This window comes from Cyphomyrmex costatus, unplaced genomic scaffold, assembly GCF_001594065.2.
Source record: "Cyphomyrmex costatus isolate MS0001 unplaced genomic scaffold, Ccosl1.0 scaffold199, whole genome shotgun sequence".
Classification (NCBI taxonomy): Eukaryota; Metazoa; Arthropoda; class Insecta; order Hymenoptera; family Formicidae; genus Cyphomyrmex; species Cyphomyrmex costatus.
Window position 1 is genome coordinate 1,234,344 of NW_017276028.1, and position 20,644 is coordinate 1,254,987.

At 32.3% G+C, this 20,644-nt stretch overlaps 1 protein-coding gene across 1 annotated transcript in view; it reads right to left on the reverse strand.

Moving 5' to 3' along the window:
- RhoGEF3 (Rho guanine nucleotide exchange factor 3) overlaps nucleotides 1-20,644 on the reverse strand; it is a 103,948-nt gene that overhangs the window by 28,438 nt on the left and 54,866 nt on the right. Inside the window, exon 11 of the mRNA XM_018538798.1 lies at nucleotides 1,985-2,090. Within this exon, the coding sequence (XP_018394300.1) occupies nucleotides 1,985-2,090 (106 nt within the window). The remainder of the gene's footprint in view (nucleotides 1-1,984; nucleotides 2,091-20,644) is intronic.

Consider the following 20,644-nt stretch of genomic DNA (forward strand, 5'->3'; position numbering starts at 1 on the left):
GGTCTGTCACATGCAAAAAACTGGCAAAAATTTTCGACTTTTAACTTAAAACTTAAAGTTTTTTCTATAAAATTGTTTTTTAAATATTTCTTTTAAGATTTTTTGTTACTGAATTATTGTGGATTAAATAAAAAGAGCATTTTGATTTTGATTGCTCATAATATTCCGTTAAAAAATTATAATATTACAATTTAAAACATTTTTGAAATTGAAATTTTGCTTAAAGTAGTGCTACAAATTTTTGTTCCGATCTAATATATTAGATTTTTCTGATAATAAGGCTTTCATGGGTATTTTCTCCAAAAGGGTCAAAGGGTTTGCAGGTTATCGCCGTGTCTTGATCCACTGCTAACGCCAACGTTTCGTGAACTTCGCCGTTCACTTCATCAGGACGAGAAGCGCACTGATAATGTATCAGGGCACTCCTCATCCTGATGAAGTAAACGGCAAGGTTCAAGAAACGTTGGTATTAACAACAAATTACAACAAGGCGATAACCCGCAAGCTATTAGGCCTTCTTCTCTATAATAATAAATTTTGTAATTTTTTAAACAATTATGAAATACATGTTATTTAATAAATACAACAAATACAAACAAAATCACCCATACTCATACGGCGTGGTGATCAATCACAAAATTAATATGGCACGTTTTAAGGAAACAGTAAAGGTAAATTAAATTTAAATTTTTTTCAGTTTGATTTAATTTTTAGTCTGGTTTTTGATTGTTTTTTCTCAAAAATTGTTTAAAATAAAATGTTTAAAATGAAAATAAGCGAAAGTTTGAATAGTTTGCAAGTAAACTATTGCTGCCTAAGAATATGGAAATAGTTTCAATTTAAATAAGCTGTCGCTATCAAGTACAGCTACAGTTTCGATAAAATAAGCTGTTACTTCCGAAAAATATGACGTAATTACAGTTTCAATAAACTTAATTTAGATGAATATTAATTTTTAATTAATAAATAAACGCTCTGCTTTAATTAATGAATAAAGAATGCTTCTTCTAATAAGTAATTTATTTGAAACTGGTTTTAAAACTGTAGATTTCATATATTTACGATAATGCAAAATAGTTATTACACACATCTCTGATAAAAAAGGGACATGGAACAAAAAATATAAAAATATTAAAAGAAGTAATCCCACATTACATTAAATATAAAATGCAATTTCTTTTTTATTAATCATTTTATTACAAAAAATTGTCCAACCCCGGATAAAATATTTAAGCATATTGACCTAAAAACAGTCAGATAAATCTTTTGGTTTATAATATATGACTGAGAAATAAGCACGCGGAGAAAATAATGTACCCGACAGATGAGTTAATTTATCAAACAATACCACTTATTTACCGCCATGTTCACCAGTAACAATGCATTGCCGTAGCCAATTCAACGGAGATGCCGCAAAGCCATTGTTATTCATTGAAGAAAAAAGATATTACTCTTCCGGGAGAGGTGGGTCAGGAGACGCGGGTTTTACGTCATGCAATAAATATACCTATACATATATGTTATAGAAATATAGTAATCTCAAGAAAGAGACGTTACGGCATATCCTTTATTTTAAAATAACATTTTTTTTTCAGGCACAAATGCGACGCGCAAATTGATTAAATAAAAATGCAACTCTGTCTTCCCTCTTTTATATCATCATCCAAATAATTGAGTTAACTACTTATTATAAATGGATGTTTAAATGAATCGTCTGTTATTCTTTTTTTTTCAAAATTATAAGGTTGATCTCGTGATATTAAAATTTTTTGCTCTGCCATAATTTGATTACTTATTCTTTTACGTAATCACTTCTATCTTCTATTATATTTTAATTATTCTTTTAATAACATAATTATACTTAATAATAATTAAAAAATAATTAAATATAATAATTATTATTAATAAGAATTACATAATTATATAATTCTTGATTACATAATTATTACAATTCTTTTACTATATTCTTTTATAGGCAACTTACAGAAACGGGGGCTGTATGAGATGTGGCCGCTTCTTGCGTGTGACGAAGTCTGCTAGGACTAGGACTGGATCGCTGAGAATCTTGTCCTCGTTGCCAGGATGTTGACCTGCTGCAACAGACGAACAAGAAAATTCAATTATCTTTATTGCGACTACGACAGCTTATGAAAAGAACAACGATTTATTGAAAACTGTCGATTAAAAGTAGGACTTGATGGAACTTGAGAAATCCTTATCTCTTTGTTGAAGTCTTTTGGACTTATATAGTCACACATATCGCTTTATATTCTCGTTGACATAATTACGCGTTATTTGATATACCGAGTGATTCAAAGACTTATTCATTCGCGCAATTTCGTTCGCAATAGAATTGTATGAGTAACGTTATCTTAATTAATTCATATACAGGCTTATCGCGTGTATCGGTATCGGATTTCAGTGTGTCCGATAGGCGGGATGCGCCACGTCGGTGATTAATCAATAAACAGCGCGGTGCGTCACTTGAATCTTAATTAATGGGTTTGGAGGGGCCGAGCAAATTCAACATATGTCTCAGACTCGGAGTTGCATCTCGTTATCTTAGTAGGTCGTATTCAAGTGTGGTATGTATATAGGTATGTATATATAGGTATACAAGATGGGAATACAGGTTTTGTGCAATAAAATTGCGTTAAAATAATTCGCGCGCTTAGTTCAATAACGTGGAAAAACGGCTTTGCGCTTTGTAATCGCGCGTACTGGTGGCAAATGCGTATGCATACAGCATTCGTTTTAATAAACACAAACTTTTCCAACGTTACGACATACACGCCGTTTTAAAAGTACCTTTTAATAATCGTGTGCTATGAAAAAAAACCACAATCTTTTTATATTATTCCATTTATTTATATTACATAATATTAATGGACGTATTTTCATTGAGAAAAAAATTGATTGCAAAATCGCTCAAATAAAAATAGAAATAATATCAAACGATTTTAAGATGCTTTTACGATACTAATAATATGTAGAAAATGATTCAATAATATATTTTTATTAAAAATAAATTATAGTTATATTAAACTTTCTATAAAATTATTATTTTAAAGAATAAAATTTTAATATAAACATAGTTTCATTTTATATATTGTATATACATCTAATTAAATAAGCGAAATCCTATATTTGATCAAAGCGGATCTTTAGTACTTAAATATTTTATTTAAATTTATGTACATATATAATTCTGTAAACCGCACGCTACAATTATTTTCGATCTTGAAATGCAATCATGAACAGAATTGCAGTAGTAATATCGCTTATTAAATTGACAAAAAATTTAATAATTTTTGGTGCTAGGTACTATGCGTCTTTATAAGAAAATATTAACCATAATATTCTTATGAAGAATTTCTCGCAATAAATTACTGCAAATTTGAAATCTGTCAATTGTTTTATATTGAGTCAATATTGGCCAAATGTTGGCGTACCAATCAAATTAATAATATTCTTATAAAGATGCTTATTACCATAACAAATTATTATATTACTTGTGTCAATTTAATAAATGTAGATATTGCTATTTTGTTTCTGCTCACGATTACGTTTCAAGAAAAAAATTTCAGTGCGCCGTTTGTAGAATCAGAGGTGCACATTAAATTCGTAGAAAAATATTTAAGCATTAAGATCCGCTTTGACTAAATATAGAAATCTTCTTATTTAATTAATATTATATATTATATTATATTAATATATATTATATTATAATATATATTATGAGCAGGAATAAAGCGGAAGTATTACAATTAATAAAAATGTGATTTTCTCCATCGACGGAGAGAAGGTTCGTAGTAATACGATTCGGTCGACATTGTTTGCGGCTCTCGCGATTGGACGGGGAAAACATTTTCGTAATAATTTACGGCAGAGCGCATGGCTTATCGTCCTGACGCGATAATGGGTGCGATGTTGTAAGTTATGGGGTCAAGGGTCACCAGGTACGATTTGTACCAACGTTTCGTCGATAACCTCTCTCACAAAGACGGCGATTAATCGTCCCGATTGTCATGCTACGAGACAATAATCTCGGGTTACGTATCATACGTAGCGGGCAGTGATGTGGGTCTGACTTTCTACTTGAATCCGACAATGTGCGTACGTCCGCCAAGTGCGTGGAGTTACATGCGAAGAACGCAATTTCTAATCTTTCTCGATACTTATTCGCATCGCAGATATACTAAGATCGTTGCTCCTTGTTGCAGTTCTAAACAAATTGCAAAAGTCTTTCCAATTTAACGAACCAAGCGTCTGCTCGATTTTCATAATGGATAAAAAAAAAAAAATGAAGAAATCGATCTGCGCGATGTGAAGAGAATCAGCCGATCGCAATAATCTCAGATCGAAGACGCGCGTGCATTTGCGCGAGGAAAATAAGAGAGAGAGAGAGAGAGAGAGAGAGAGAGAGAAAAGGACGGAAATCATTTGGTCTCGCATTCTCACGGCAGCATTTCATTATTCGCGGGCGAATATACCTCGCAAAGTCGTCGTACTAGAAACACGCAACGGCGATGTACCGATCGTCAAATGGTGAAAGGCGATAATAAACGCCGCGATACAGCGAGGCGCGAGTGAACGAGTGCATTCGCGTCGTTCGTGTTGCATAGGGAAGAAAGGAGAGGATAGAAGAGAAGAAAAGCTAATAAAAAGAAGATATTCCCGATGACGGTCACGAGTAACTGACATAGTCAGCCGCAAGTAGGGTTACTTGCCGTACTCTTTTATGAGAATACATGTATACTCTTTTTAAGGTCGTCATAATTACATTTTGTATTAATTATAAAAAATTATTATGTACTAGAAATTTTATTTTATTTAATCTCTTCAAATTTGATTTTATAAAACCATATTGTTAAAAACTCGTTTTTTTTTTAATTTACAATTTATATGCAATTTAATAAGTAATTCGTATTAAATAATTATTTTTTTCAATTTTGGCTATTTTTCCAACATATACATTATTATGTATATCAGATTTCAGATGTTCTCGGTAGAATTAAATAATTTTAACGGATGTTTTTAAATTTGATGTACATTGCAGAGTTTGAAGGGGTTAAATACGTACTTTTTCAATGCACATAAAAAACGCCCCCTCCTTTTGGTCTCAAATCATCATTTTTTAAAAGTGTGCATTGTGTTTCAAATATGGTATCCTTAGCCGCGAGCCGACTACACCGATTGAAGGCTGGTCACGGCTGGGGTACAGCGTTCTTAGGCACCTGAAGAGTTCATCGATTTATTCTACTTTCTACGCGCGGTACCGATCGAGACCAGCGCGGACTCATCTTTCTTCGCGTGCGCGATGGGAGCGGCCAACTGTCATCCGCAGAACGGACGAGATTTACTTAACCTCGTCGAGTATGAACGACGTGTAGCTCTCGTCTTTTTACGAAAGATCGGTTCTCGATATGTTGACTCTGTTCGCTGTCATGTTAACCTTCTCTATTGCCGGCAGGAAAGCGAAGCAAGGAGGCGTCGTCGGGGCGAAAGCCTTCTTTAACCTTTGATTATAATTAGCTGTACGATCATAATGTAAAACCAACGTCAAATTAATTTCGAAGAGCTATAAATGGCTTACATTACTAGAAGTGAAGGTTGTCGAACTTTTCCTTGTTCTATAAATATTAACAGAGATTGTTTTTTATTCTTACATTTCTTTCATTGTTATTATAATAATAACAACAACGGATTAATATATGTATATAAGAATTCAACTGCAGACAGAATTGCACAATTAAATCTATCAATTTTTAGAGAATCCACCTGAAATTGTGTTAATTTTGTCAAATGTCAAATATTTTATGGGTACACTTTTATTTTTTATAGGTAATCGAAGAAATTAGTCTTTAGTTTAGAATTAACTTGAATATCATTATTCTTAAATTAGAGATTTACATTTTATTAATAAAAAAAATTGACTCGAAATTAATTTAATGAATTAATAAACTCAGGGGTTTGATGATTTTGTAATTTCAAATTAACTTTTTGGAAAATATTTGTAAAATGTATATATATTTATATAATATAATAATTATATATTTCTAACTATAAATTAATAAAATTCAAATTAACCTTTTGAAAAAAATATTTGTATAATATATAATATGATTTTAAATAGACATTTTTTTATTTGTGCTTTTGCAGTTTTAGTTATTATATCGTTTGACATTTTTAACTAACAAGGGAATCTCACAAAATAAAAGAGCTTCTTGTAAGTCTTCATTAATTAAGAATTTTAATTAATTGTGACAATATCAAATATATACTATTTAGTACATAACAAAGTATATACTACATAGTCGTTTTTCTTGTGAAATTTTTCAAGATCGCGCGTCAAGATAGACGTTTCGTAAAGTATCCATATCTAGAAGCTCCGACGTAGGACGTAGGTAAATGCACGGCATGGTTGTGCCATTATGAAATACGGTACGTTAAAATTTGATGGATGATTACAAAAACGCGAACGACGGCACGGGATCTAATATTTACCGTCTGGTACGGGGAAACTACGTCACCAGCAGTGTGGTACGATCGAAGGATATTGGCACGTCGTGCTCGGTATACATAAGCGGATACCTGCGATACGTGCTTGCGACCAGGCGCGTCGGATTTTTCTCGTGGAAACGCATGAATTTTCGACGTGAAAAGTGCCAACACGTGAATATTGTCAGCGATATGTCCAAGGTTAAGAAGTTTTATGTGTAAACTGCGTTTCCTACATATTGTGTGTGTGCACAAAAATTATATTTCTCGACAACTGTGAGAAATATAAGTATCTTTTAATTCGTTGTATTTCTTTTAAGAGATCGGCAAATTGTTTAAATATCAATTATGTGACATAGTCCATTTTTTGTGTATATAAATTATTATCTAGAATTATTAGAAAATATTAAACATGGAATAAATCTCTTTTTTTTTTTAATACAAAAATACAAGATGCACAGAATATCGTGTATCTTGTATTTAATTATTATTAATTGTATAAAATTATTTTCAAAAATAGGGACGTTGATCAATTTTTATATAAAAAAACCAACTTCTCTAATCGCGCGAAGCTTAACCATCTTGAAGTCAACGTTCCCTTATTTAAAACGACACTAACATTTCCTGAAGTACGATTTCCTTTTCTCCACGTTCTCCGAATTTTTTTTATATTTGAACTTTATTACTTTACTTATAGAAAGAAGAATAGACAACTCTCTCAACCTGTGTTTCTATCATATGCTTAACATGGAGGCGCAGACTCGCTGTTTTGCCCGGGGCGCCGAAATACCTCTACCGGGCCGCGTTGCGCGTGGGTGTGCACGTTGGTGGGTAATAACCGGTCGTAAAATCTTACCGGTTTCACAACGCAGCTTCCCCTCGGCCCCCGTCCGCGTCTTATGAATATATACCTGTGAATCTTTTCTCGCTCTTGGCGTCCTCGCTTATTTTCAGAGACGCGCGCGATGCGCTGCCGCTACTCCACGCCCTACAGCGCGATAGATTCATGGATAAAACGTACGATTTTTTCCTTTCGATAGGCACATTGAACTGGGCACGAAGTCCATCCTACGAGTGATCCTTCTATCGCACGATGAATGATAACGCTCATGACGTCCATAATAATTCGCGTAAGATATCGTTTTGCTTTATGCGAAACGTTTCCGTGAAATTGCCGTTGCATATCAACATTGGACGATCCAATTGAATAACAGTTCAAGAGGTTTGAATTAATTTCTCTTTGGTGATCACTTTATCATCGCACCGTAAACGATTGTAACACCGATCGCACTTATGATACCTCATGTCATAATTATTCGTTTCTTTTATATACAAATAAGGGGTATCTTCTTGTTGGTCTTTTACATACCTACTTCTCAGCCCTTTTAAGTACTAACTTTTATTTTTGTATCGTTACTATATCTGTTATAGAAAATTGATACAATCAGTGCAATTATATAACGAAATAACAATTTCAAAAGCTTAACATTTTTCATTTTTTGTTAATATGGTTCACTCGAATTGTATTACTTTATATATAAAATAGGAAACAATAGTATTATATTATATAATAGAAAAATTTGTGTAAATGTATAAATGTAAATTTCAAAATAAAATTAATTTATGTTCATGTAAGAATTTAAAACGTGTTACGTTAAAAAAATTTATTAAATCTTTATATATATATTTTTTAAATAATACTAAGTAAATGTTTATTTAGAATAAATAAATATTTATACGATACGAAAATAATAATTAAATCAAATTAATGATTCTTCTCTGAATAAATATACGTTTGCATCAATTAATATTTACTCAGAAAACTGTTCAAACAAACACTTATTAAAATTTATTAAATTTTACTACAATTTAAACAAATATTATACTCATTAAAATTCTTTTTCAATGTATGTGTGTGTCATAGTTATTTTATTGAGTGGAAAATTACGTGTGTTATAAATTAATTATTATTATTTCAAATTCAATAGTTCCATGCAAGATAAGTATGATTTATTATACAGCAACTCTTCTCGCTTGTCATATCCTTATTTGAAGTCTTGCTTATAATCATTGGATATGCGTTATTAATTCGCCGAATGAATGTGTACGTACATGTATAGCCGTCGTATGCGTGGTAAAAACTAGTTGTAATATTACATGGTAGATTACCGAATCACCAGGCCATTTAAAACTCCAGCTTCTCTTTTTCTTACATTTTCAAGGATTTAGAACTTTCGCGGCTCACGCGAGCGTTAAAACGGGATTGCGGCATTTATCGGTTCGTTGTTAATAGCACTCGTACTTGTATGTTTCCACGGCCGTTTGCTGACGGATCTCTTTCAAGCCATTAAGGTTTTGTACGTTTAGCACGAAGTAAGCACTGGCGGCTCCTTTTTCCGTCCATTTGCGAGTTTCACGTTCGCGTGTCGTATCATCGCTCGATGACTAATTTAACGTAATCAACGAAATTGCGTGAAAATTGCAAAATGCAAGTGAATTTTTGACAGTCATCGCGAAAATTTAGACTGCGAGAGATGTGTAAAGAATGGAGTATAAAATACTTGTACAACATAACATTTCATTGTCATTTTCTACACGCACATTAAAGCAAAAAAGATGAGATATCATTGAAATTATATTTATTTTATTTACTTACGTATTTATATAAAAATAATGAGATGATTACGTAACAAAAAAATAAAAAAATAAATATGTAGGAGGAAGTCGCCTATATCGTACCCCCTAATGTTTAAACAAAATTGTAACAAAAGTACTGAAGAGATCAGAATTATTTCTGTGCTTACATTCATTTTTGGTTCATTGGCAATAAAATAAAACGATACTTTTGAGAAAATAAACATTAAATTATTGTTTAAATTATAGATTTAAAAAAATAGCTTTTGGTACGATTTAGAGACTGTATCGTTAAATTGTTATCACCTGGTTCCTAAATCGTACTTCTAACCTATCAAACAAGCTGACATTGCTTTTTTATTGTCATTTCGACATTAAAGTAACATCTTTAACGTCAAAATGACGGTAAATAACGTTAATTTGTGCATTAGACTCTGCATACACAAACTGCATTTCGTTATTCACTGCGTTCTATAACCTATAACTTGGAATTAAGTGTGGAAAAATGTTAAGATATTGCGTATTCGTTATACCTGTATTGTTGAAAGCCAATAAAAATCAGTATATTAAAAAATCTTGTTCTTCGGAGTCCTTATATTCTTCAGAGTTATAAGTCTTTTAATAATTATTCGCGTTCGATGCTATAATATAGGTACCTAATTTATAAATACAAACTCGGAAAGAAAAGGACACTAGGAGTCAATATTGAGTTTTTGTTATTCAAAATTATTACACGTTCTAATTTATAAACATAACCTATCAATGCGTACAAACCGCAAGGAGATTATGGGTCTGAGCACAAAATTGCCGTAACACATTAAGACAAACTTAAGTTGTAGACTAAACAACGCACAAGCTTTGGCGTATGACGTTGGAATTAATGGACATCGCTACATCTCTTGATAGCGTGCTATATAAGCAAAAGTAAATAATCTAATCATTTGTAAGTAAGTCAAAAATAATCTTGTTAATTATCTTGAAAGTCTTAATGTGTTACGGCAATCCTGTGCTCAGACTCTATGGGAGCAAGGTGTCACTTGCGAAAATCGTATCGGTACAATATAAAGACCAGCGACAAGTACGATTTAAACTCCCTCTATTTTTACAAATTTGCCAATAGCATCATAACTTACAAATATTTTGTTAATTTAATGCTATACTCGAAAAGAATTTAAATATCAATTATAATCCTGAAGGACACTATAATTCGATTTTTATTCATCTTGTACTGATAACACCTTAGGTAAATTATATTAAAATTTAGATCAGACACCGAACAAAAGCAATTTTGAATGTGACTCGTAAACGACTCGAAGGCAAAACAAAAATGATAATTCTTAACCCATATTACCAGCATCACATTAGTGTCATTATCTTAAAAAAAGAAAGTTTTGATTAGAAAATACAATAGAGGTACGACTTAAAACCAACTCTCCTCTACCCTATATACATACTCGTATATATATATATATAATATTCCAAAGATACATTATTTAAATAATAATATTTATTTTCTTCGCGAGAATGTAGGCGGATTCTCTGACGTCAATTGTACCTAAAATACGCGGTACACATAATTATAATATCTGATTAAATTATTCTAAAAATATAATTTGAACTTTAGTTAACAAACACTGTTTCGTACAAAACAGTAAGTAAATTAATAAATAAGTACTCTCGCGATGCATATAACATTTTGTAAAATTATGTGATTGTTTAGTACATCGCTTATTTACAGAATCTACAAGCTCTCGTCTACGACGATGGTAAATTGGACACGGCGTTTTCTCGATTTCGACGCATCGAACACATGCCGATAAAGAGAGATTTTATGGACCATAAAAAATCGATTCAAAAGCCTTCATCTCGTATGTGCGTTAAACGCATCATGGGTTCACGTTTGCCACTCGACTGGTCGGTACGGATGAGATATTTAGTTTCCACCCCTGTACTCGCCGAGCTTAAGGGAAAATACTCTTAACATTGCAACAAGCGTTGTTATACGCATTTATTCGACAAAGTTATTCGATTCGTTTTGTTTAGTCGTGAATTAAAGCAAATATTTATAATAGCTAATAATTCGTGAACATTCTGTTATTTTCTCATTTTATTAGATTGATTCTCATTAATTATATTTATTCTCATTGGACCAATTTCGAATTATAATTACTTATTTTATTACTCTATTATAATAATTTTGAGTGAATGCATAAATCGAGATATAAAGATTAAATAATAGTGTGTAAAAAATATTTTTCTTTGGCGAAAACTTAAATTGTCTAATGATATGTTTATCGATACAAATAATTTACCTATATAATGCCTCTTTGTGGTATTATATGGTATATCAGTGTTTGTGTTTCTTTTTACAATTTCTCGACGTTTCCGCGGTTTTGGGATTTTTCTGAAAATCGTGCAGTTGATTTATATGTAACCATAGTCGATGCCCGCCGTAAAACATCTCGTCCCGAGAATCACCTACGAGACGAAGAGACCGCCCGAAAGGATAAAACGACGTTGGTGGTGGTCGGCAGAATATAAAGCCCACCTTGCATTCGCGAAGCACTCGTGACGACTTTGTATATATGTATCTATTGATATACGATTCCGCCTTTTGTCGACGGACTCTTCTTTATCTTCTTCGCTTTCTCATTTTTATTCTCTTTGTCTCATCCGCCGTTTTCTCGACGTCGCGTCGGCTGCGGAGGTAAGTCATAACGTTAAAGTGACGCACTGAGATTTGGAATCTTACGGGAATATACATAACAGCGCTACGTACAGCATACAAAGGGAATCATATTTAGAGATTCGTCATTTTATTGTTTATGATAGAATAAAATAACAATAATTTGCAGAAATTTATACAAGACTCGCAGCAATTACAGAAACGGATCATTCGGACCCGAAATTTTAGACAATTATACAATCTATACGATTGATATTATAAGGTTCTAAATTGTAGATGAAAAGACTTTAGCCTCTCAATCGTCATAAGGTAAAGATTTACTTGCCTTCAAACAGGATGCTTCAGAATTTAGATGCAGTTTCCGTAAGCTGACTTGGAGTTAAGCTTACATCAAATAGGCAACAAAGCTTTACATTTTTATTTTTCTCAAGCAGATTTAATTTGATAAAACCTTCCTTGCAATTTTACATTTCAAAAAATCGCAGAAAAACTGACGAATTAGCTGTTCGAGTCTTTGGATTCGAAAAATATTTATATATATTCGTCTGTTATGCACATGCATGGAATTCTCTCTTGAATTTTACGCGGAGTTTTGATTTGTGCCAACAGGGAAAGTATCGATCGTGCAAATCGAAAATTATACAAACGTAGAACTCTCGTCGACGGTAAGCCTTCAGTTCGGCGAATAACGTATTCCGGTCGTGAATAGGATGTATGTCCTGTGAATGCACGTCTCGCGTGAAAGCCGATACGGCCCCACGCGATGCGTGATCCTACTCGCTATACGGCTATTGAATTTCAATTTGCAATATCGCTATCTAATTAATACGATATCCATATATGTATATATAAATCTGCATTTCTTGCTTCTTCGAGTAGGTCAAAGTAAATCGATTAAGTTCTTCCCACGGAACCAGTGTGTTGCTACGTTTGATACGTTTTGCATTTACCTGTACGAATTCATTGTAATCTATATAGTTTTCATCCAGTCTAAGTACACGACTTATCATAGTTATCATCCAGTGATAAATCATGTACGAATAAATCAAATCTAATCTTGTAAGATTAATTCCTATATACACTTTTGGAGAATTTTATAACAACCATAGTTTAATACCTTAATCGAATATGTATTACTATTTTCTTTTACTTCCCTCATCATCTTTATGATAACTTTTTACTATCATTTGTCTCCTATCCTTCGTGTATAATTTGATGGAAAGAACTGTAAAGCTAGCGCGCTTTATACGCTATAATTACCCAAGCAGAAAACCAAGTTTCAGAAATCATTACTTTCAAAGTGGAAAGGTTGTTAAGAATATTATAGTCTAAAAAGTTAATCTTTTGTCTTCTCTTCATTATTACGTGCTTCAGTGAAAATTGTCGAATAATTTGCGAGAGTTGACTTATGCGCAGCAAATCCCATGTTAATTCTTATGTCAGAACAAAGAGAGCTACAGTTAAGCCGACGTCAAGTGAAAATCGGAGAACTTCCTCAAATTGCACGTATATCCATCGAGTCTGGTGTATCTCATGTGTCCAGCTTCCCAGGAACTAACTTTCGCGGTTTCCTCAAACTTTGTAATGGTTTTACTGAATGAAATCTCCGCGCTAAGCGGATTAATAGCATGGATCCGTGGACCAGATCATGCTCCGCCAGAAGTTGGTTATCCTCAGGTAGAATAAGAAAAGATAGTTCTGCAAAAGTATGACAATTTCACGAAGAAAATTATATAGAAATACCGACAAGTATCTTTTAAGATATTTTTTAGCACAAAATATTCTTTTTTTGAAAAGAAAGGTCACTGATGTCGACATACACTGTATTTTTAGATAATATATATTTCTTAAACAAAACTGAAATTAAAACTTGAGAAACACAAATACAAATTAGAAAGTGTCTACAATATAATATAACAGTTTTATAACAGAGATTGAAATTTTGCAATAATTAACTTTTTCATAAGATAAGCAAAAATGAGTGTTTGATAAAATAAGCCCCAAAATTGATACAGTAGATAGTAATGCCATAATTCTTAGCTATTCTTTTTCTTTTATATTATCTATATAAATCTACAAGTAAATGTATATAAAACTTTCTAGAATCTTCACTTCATATAAACGTATTCACATATAAAACGTTTTTTTTTTTGTGGATTTATATGCATATGTCGTGCTGTTCTGCAAAATGCAAATACTAATGCAACAGTTTCTTATGCTGAGAGTTTCCCCATAAATGCACGATTGTCTCTTCAGCTCCAATAAAGCTATTTAACACTATAATGCAAGACTATAAAGATTAAGTTATGATCTGTTTTACAGACAGATGTGCTGGTTTACGTTGCACTCTTATTTTATATTTAAAAATAGTGATACATTATAGAAAAACTAAAAAATGTAAATAAAACTGATTTAGGAAACTATACAAACATATTGTATAAAACGATGTATATTATAAATATAACTATTATTATTTAAAATATGCAATTTGCCAAAAAAGATGGTTAGAATTTCATTTTCGCATCCATTAAACTTGTTTTTAGTTAATTTTGTATAATTATGAGCTTTTATTTCTTCAATTGTTAAACAGATTACATTTTTAAAAATAGAGGGATGTCTCTTTAGGAGATCTGTGTCATCAGCGACTTTCGTGTATAACTTTTAATATCCGATAACAAACAATTTGGCGAACATTTTAAATTGAAACTCACTCCTGCCTATACATTCCCTAAGCTATATCGGAAAGGGATATATTGAAGAAATAAGTCCTGTGTAAAGAACGGTTCGTTTCCATAACGTGATCGGCACGGCCTTCGAACAAATCAGAGTCGACCTTTTATTAAATTGTTCATATATATTTTCGTGAAATCGATAACGGCTCGTTCTCACAAGGAATTGCAGAATTGTAGAATGGTATTCAGGTCATGCACGCTTCGCGAAATATCGTTGGTTTAAATTTGGCGAAACTGGATCTACGTAAAAGCGACATGTCACCATGATACTCTGTTTGCGATAGAGAGAACGCGCGAATTGTGACACACACGTGCAGTCATAATTATGCGAGCACATTTTATCGTTGGAAGATAGAAGGGTATAAGATTTCAAAGCCTTTTGCTTGGGGATTATTTGCTTTTGAAAATTCTCTCCGAGGGAAAATTCTCTCTTTTTCGGCTTATTTCTACGGGAATATCCGAAAACGTTCCATCGTACCGTATCCGTGAGACCGTGCATCGTTCCTTATATTTTCGCGCATTTTACTTCATGAATATCTAAGGTGTAATAAACTTTCCTAACTTCAACTGTGCGTGTATCATAATATATTTATAAGCATTTCTTCGCAATATTTGCTGCAAGACCTTCGAACACTTACAATCAGTATCGTTCGATATTATTAGGTATAAGAAAGACTTTTAACTCGAGATTTTTTAACGTCAAATAAGAAATTTCAATTCCGACGGAAGCTGACGTTTTATGGATGACTGCAGGTGGTGGTAACGCCGTTTCTTGAGCGAGTTCATTGTCATGAGAATGAGGAAAGACAACGGAAAGAAGGTGGAAATGCTAGATGGTAAGAATAATAAAAGAATGTCGGAAAGGAAAAGAAGTGAATGACCGAGCAAATTCCAGTGTCGCCGCTAAGAACGGCACGTATAAACAAAGTAATTTCTTTTCTGAGGTCTTTTTCGTTCACACGAAATATTTTTCCCAAAAATACAAACAAGATTTCAAGAGCTGCCGCAAAATATCTTCCAGCACCTATTCTTTCTTCGATAAACATCTTCGTCCAATTCAATTCGATTGACTAATTGATCTCAATTGATCCCGAATTTCGAAAGGTTTAATATACATAAAAGGTCGAGCAATTTGTTACGTGTTATAAATCGTTAAACAGTTATTATGATTAAACACTTCATTAATTCTTATTAAAAAGATTAATTTATTTTTTCATATCAAAATACGATTAATAAATTTCTATAATATGTATGTTATTTTACATATTTGTAAAAATTCGTTCGTTTTCTTTCTACAAAATCTTCTAAGATTATTATTTATTATTGTGTCCTTCTCTTCCGGAGATGAGACTCACACGGTAAGCAACAAACAACCCTATCGAAATTTCAATAGAATACTATAAATGCTGTGCAATAGGCGACTCATGAATGGAATAATAGCAAATGCATGACAAAGGGATTCTTATTAGCAGGCCGTCCGTCCTGACGGAAGGAAACATGAAACGCCAGTTTAAATACGAGAGACGTGAGTTCGTCTACAATTTATCAGAACGACACGGCACTTTTCGCTGAATACAAACGAGCGTGCAGCCAGAGGTGGCACGCGCCACGCCGCCGGAAACTTGTCGCGGCATCAATGAGTTCTGACCAAGCTTATCTCTTGTCGATTCTGAATGTATCCCGCGATAGACGACTCTACGTGGACGGATGAGAATATCCTCATCCATCCTACTCATCAAGAACTTCATTCATTTTTTGCATAACTGGTTTGCCAATTCACACATGGATTTCTTTACTTCACAGATGCATATTTTGAAGTGTTAGAAAGAAAAAAAATGTTAAGGGTATTATAAAATGTATATTTGTGGAGAAATTGATTAATCGTGGGTGATTTATCAATCTTTATAAATATTTTAATATGTTTTTACAAAACAGAAGACCTCAATATTATATATACATTGCAAAATATACGTCGTGTAAATAGAAAATCAATTGTGATTAAATATTAACTTTAATGAATATTCCAATATATATAAAAAATAAATAGCAGCATTGTAAAATATTATATGATAGGTTAAATAGAAAATTAATTATATAATTAATCGTCAGTTTTAATAAGTACTTTAATGAGTAATTATTATTCTAAATTATTAAAAAGTATAGAAACAATATATCATATACGCTCTGTTGACAATTACATACAATTTGAATATTTTAATATAACAAAATTTATATTATTCAGGAAATAGCAACACAATAAAGCAATCACGCAAGTACATTTTACTTTTTTTATAGGAATATTTTCAATTATTCTGATCTATGCAAAAATGTTTTTATAAATGTTTGTATAAAATGTTATTGCATAAATTACAATAAAATATAATAAAAGTTATTGATTAAAATTGCTACTGACAGAATAAAGGGTAAAAGGAAAAGTTTACTTATATGCCTTTTTTTAAATATACAATAAAATATTTTTCTTTTAAATCAATTAACTTTGTTATGTTACATAATAAAATGATATTATCAAAAAGAAAATTCTTTACAAAATCAAATTTCATATTTTATTTTAATATATTTTAATGTGTATATATGACATATAATATATCATGGACATCAAAATATATTAAAATAAAATATGATATATATGGTATATGTTAAATAGTATTTTATATCTACTGATAAAGTAACTGATAAAGAAAACTAATTTAAACAAAGAGAACAACATTTTAAAAAAAGAAACAGAACTAGCTCTTCTGTTTCTTTAAAGATATTTTTCCGCAACAATACATCAGTCTAATGCTTCTTAATAAATTTTAAAATAACAAGAAAAGTTTGTATAGTTATCCTTATTGATGTTTGGGAAAGAACTTTAGGCGATCTCTGCATATATAGTAATAAAAATAATAATATAATTTTTATTAAATGTACGACATATATCATATACATATATATATACATATATGTATATAAATATATACTATATCAAGTTACTGAAAAATATATATATCTGTATTTGTATCAATATCTATGTACATTTAATAACTCATATACGAGTATAATATCTATTTTATCCTATTTTATTGGATGCGTAATTTTTATAAATACATTATTGGATATGTATTTTTTATAAATAGGATATCATATGAAGTTCAAATACCCTTAAAGTGGTCAATACAATATTGATATTTATAATTCACCTTGCTGGAAAACATGTTTACCAAGGCTCACGTGAAATGCGAGCATTTAACTATCTCAATTTCGATGATTCTCTCCTTTGTCTGGTGTTTATCCCAAGGATAAACTGTGTATAATAACAATGCCTCGACCGAGCGATCGTTCACCTTCATCACCACGATCTTCGAATCGCCTTCTCATCCTCCTTGTATCGCCTTTTCGCAGTGCGATTACCTTCAATTTCTGTAACAAGAGTCTGCCGTAACGTTTTTTCGTTTATGCGAATATTACTTCATCACTACGTATAATGTACTCGTATAATTAGCGTGTGACGACCCCTAATAACAAAGCTCGCCGCTGCACTAATAGATGGGGGTGATAATTGCAGAATCGATCGATCGGTGAAAGTTCCCATGCGTGCGTTTTCAGGTGCGGCATGCATATCTGCATGTATACCTGGTCGGCAGCTGCAATCTAATGTTTGCCGCATCTGGACCGGTTATCGCCACATCCGGCGGGGATGACGTTCCCCGAGAGACAGAGGGTGGCGTGCAACATACGCTACATGCGTCGCGGCGTCGCGCGTCGCGTGCGCGTAAATTACGTAGTAAAGTGGGTGGTGTTGCATTATCAGAAGCAACGCACCTCTAACGATAGCCCGCAGATTCCATTTTTCTTTCTTTATTTTTGAGCTTTGGAATTAATTGTAAACTTATTCCCTCAGAAGATTTCGTTTTTCGTATACGCGGTTTTCTTTTTCGGCACACATTTATTATCTCTAATTTAAAATTCTTATAGAGATGCGCGAAGTTTTACTGTATTTTATCTTCAAGCCGTACAACGAAAGAAGTTGTAATTGATGCAAGTTGCCGTTACAAGTATTTGAGAAATCCGACAAAAACAGGAAGGAGGGTATGATTGACTTCACTCTTGCGTGTCTGTGCAGCCCTCTTCCTGTCCTCATAGCAATTCTGTCTCCATTCTGCAAAACACTAACAGCTGCTATACAACTAAATGCAGTTCATCCGGACCGGTTTCTGAACAAACGAGCTCGTGAAAAGAAGATATCCTTTCAGAATCAAAGAAATCGATATTTTATTATCTAATTAATAAAAAATAACATAATAATTTTTATAACATGTACATGAAAAGAATGATTTTGCTAAAACATCAAAAATTTATAGATTGATATAAATTTGAAAATAATTTTGTTATATCATTACAATAATTATGTAGGAAATTCGAGCATGATGAGCAATGCTTAAAAAAATTTTGACATTCATACATATTGTATTGTTTAGTTCAACAAAATCTTTTTCAGATTTATATTTCGGTAAATTTTTAGACATTTCAGTAAAACCGTTTTTTCTGTGTACATTTGATCAGTCTTGTACATCTATCATACAGAATATAAATATTGTAAATTATTACGAATAAAAAACTTATATAATTCGATAGCTTTTATAAACAATCGAGACGTAATTCAAATAGAATTAAAAAAAGGGGTTCTTTTGTAAAACTTGAAAAAGAGCTATGAAGAGGTTCAAGTAGGTACGTGAAGTATGCGACACGTACACGTGCTTCCTCGTATTTCCTCTATCTCAATTTTCTATTTTTTTCTTTTTGTAGTTCAAGCTCTGTAATATAATTGAAACGAGATCATCGAACATGTCCGGCAGCTGTCGCGTGGCCGCAGGAAAAGCACATCTGCTAGTCGGGTACCTATATTCTTGCCAAGCCCTTCTCTTGCGTTAGCTCGTCCTTAAGGACCTTCGTTCTTTCGCTTACCGTCTATTATTTCGCAGAACAGCGCTTCGATCGATTCTCGTCCCTTAAACTCGTCCGATCTCTCGACAACGACCATCTGCCTGCTCCGTGAAAGGATTTTGTTCAATCCTCGGTAAATGAGCAAGAATGTCAAGATGCGCTTTTTTAAATACACCCGTTTGTTAAAATTCACGTTTAAAAAGTTTAAATATTAAATGGCGTTTTTACAACAAAATTGTAAATATTAATCCCTTGGGCGAGAAATAAATAACTTGAATGTTCATCTATACTTATATGGACTGATCATATCTGAGTCTTCAATTCAAAGTTAGTACGGCAGTTCAAAAATGAACGACGATGTGCCTAGGATAAAAGGTCGGTCATCTATTTTTAGCTCTTCTCCCAACGCTTATCGTTACTGAAGCGTAACCTCCTTCTATTCACGTAATCCTTTATTACATCAGTAGGTTATAAACCCCGCCACAAGAATATAAGAAAAGTCGTTTATGATATTGAATTTCTTGTATGGGGAAAAGATGCATGTATACATTAGGTAACTCTCGATATGCTTATCGTAAAAGTTGTGTTAACGAAAGCTCCCCAGGAGGAGTCGTAAGTGAGACATACATATGTTTGTGGCGCTTAATGATATATTCGATCCATGGCCTACGACAACTTACATAATTCACACAGTAAGTGGAGCAGCAACAGAAATCGATACTAAATGGCCGCCATAACGGTCAAGGAGGGTCGGCAACCTTATCAGGAAAACAGGAGTTGATTCAATATCGGATAAAACGAACGATGTAATAAATTGTTTAAACGCAATATTTTATCGTACTTCTATGAAGGACATTCTATTTATAGTTTTAAGTTAATTTCTTCACACATACACACATACATATGTTGTTTATCGTATAATTTTCAGGTTTTTTATGAATATCAAATCGAAAAGTTCATTAAATATGTTTGATTCACGAATGCTTGATTTTTTTCATTACACCATAAAGAAATACACACTATACGCAAATAATAACTATTTCAAGTATTTAAAATGTTCATATATCTCTAAATCTATCGTACGTTCATCACAAGTATCAAATTAAAAAAAAATATCTCTCTTCTGAAAAAATAGTAAACTTAATAC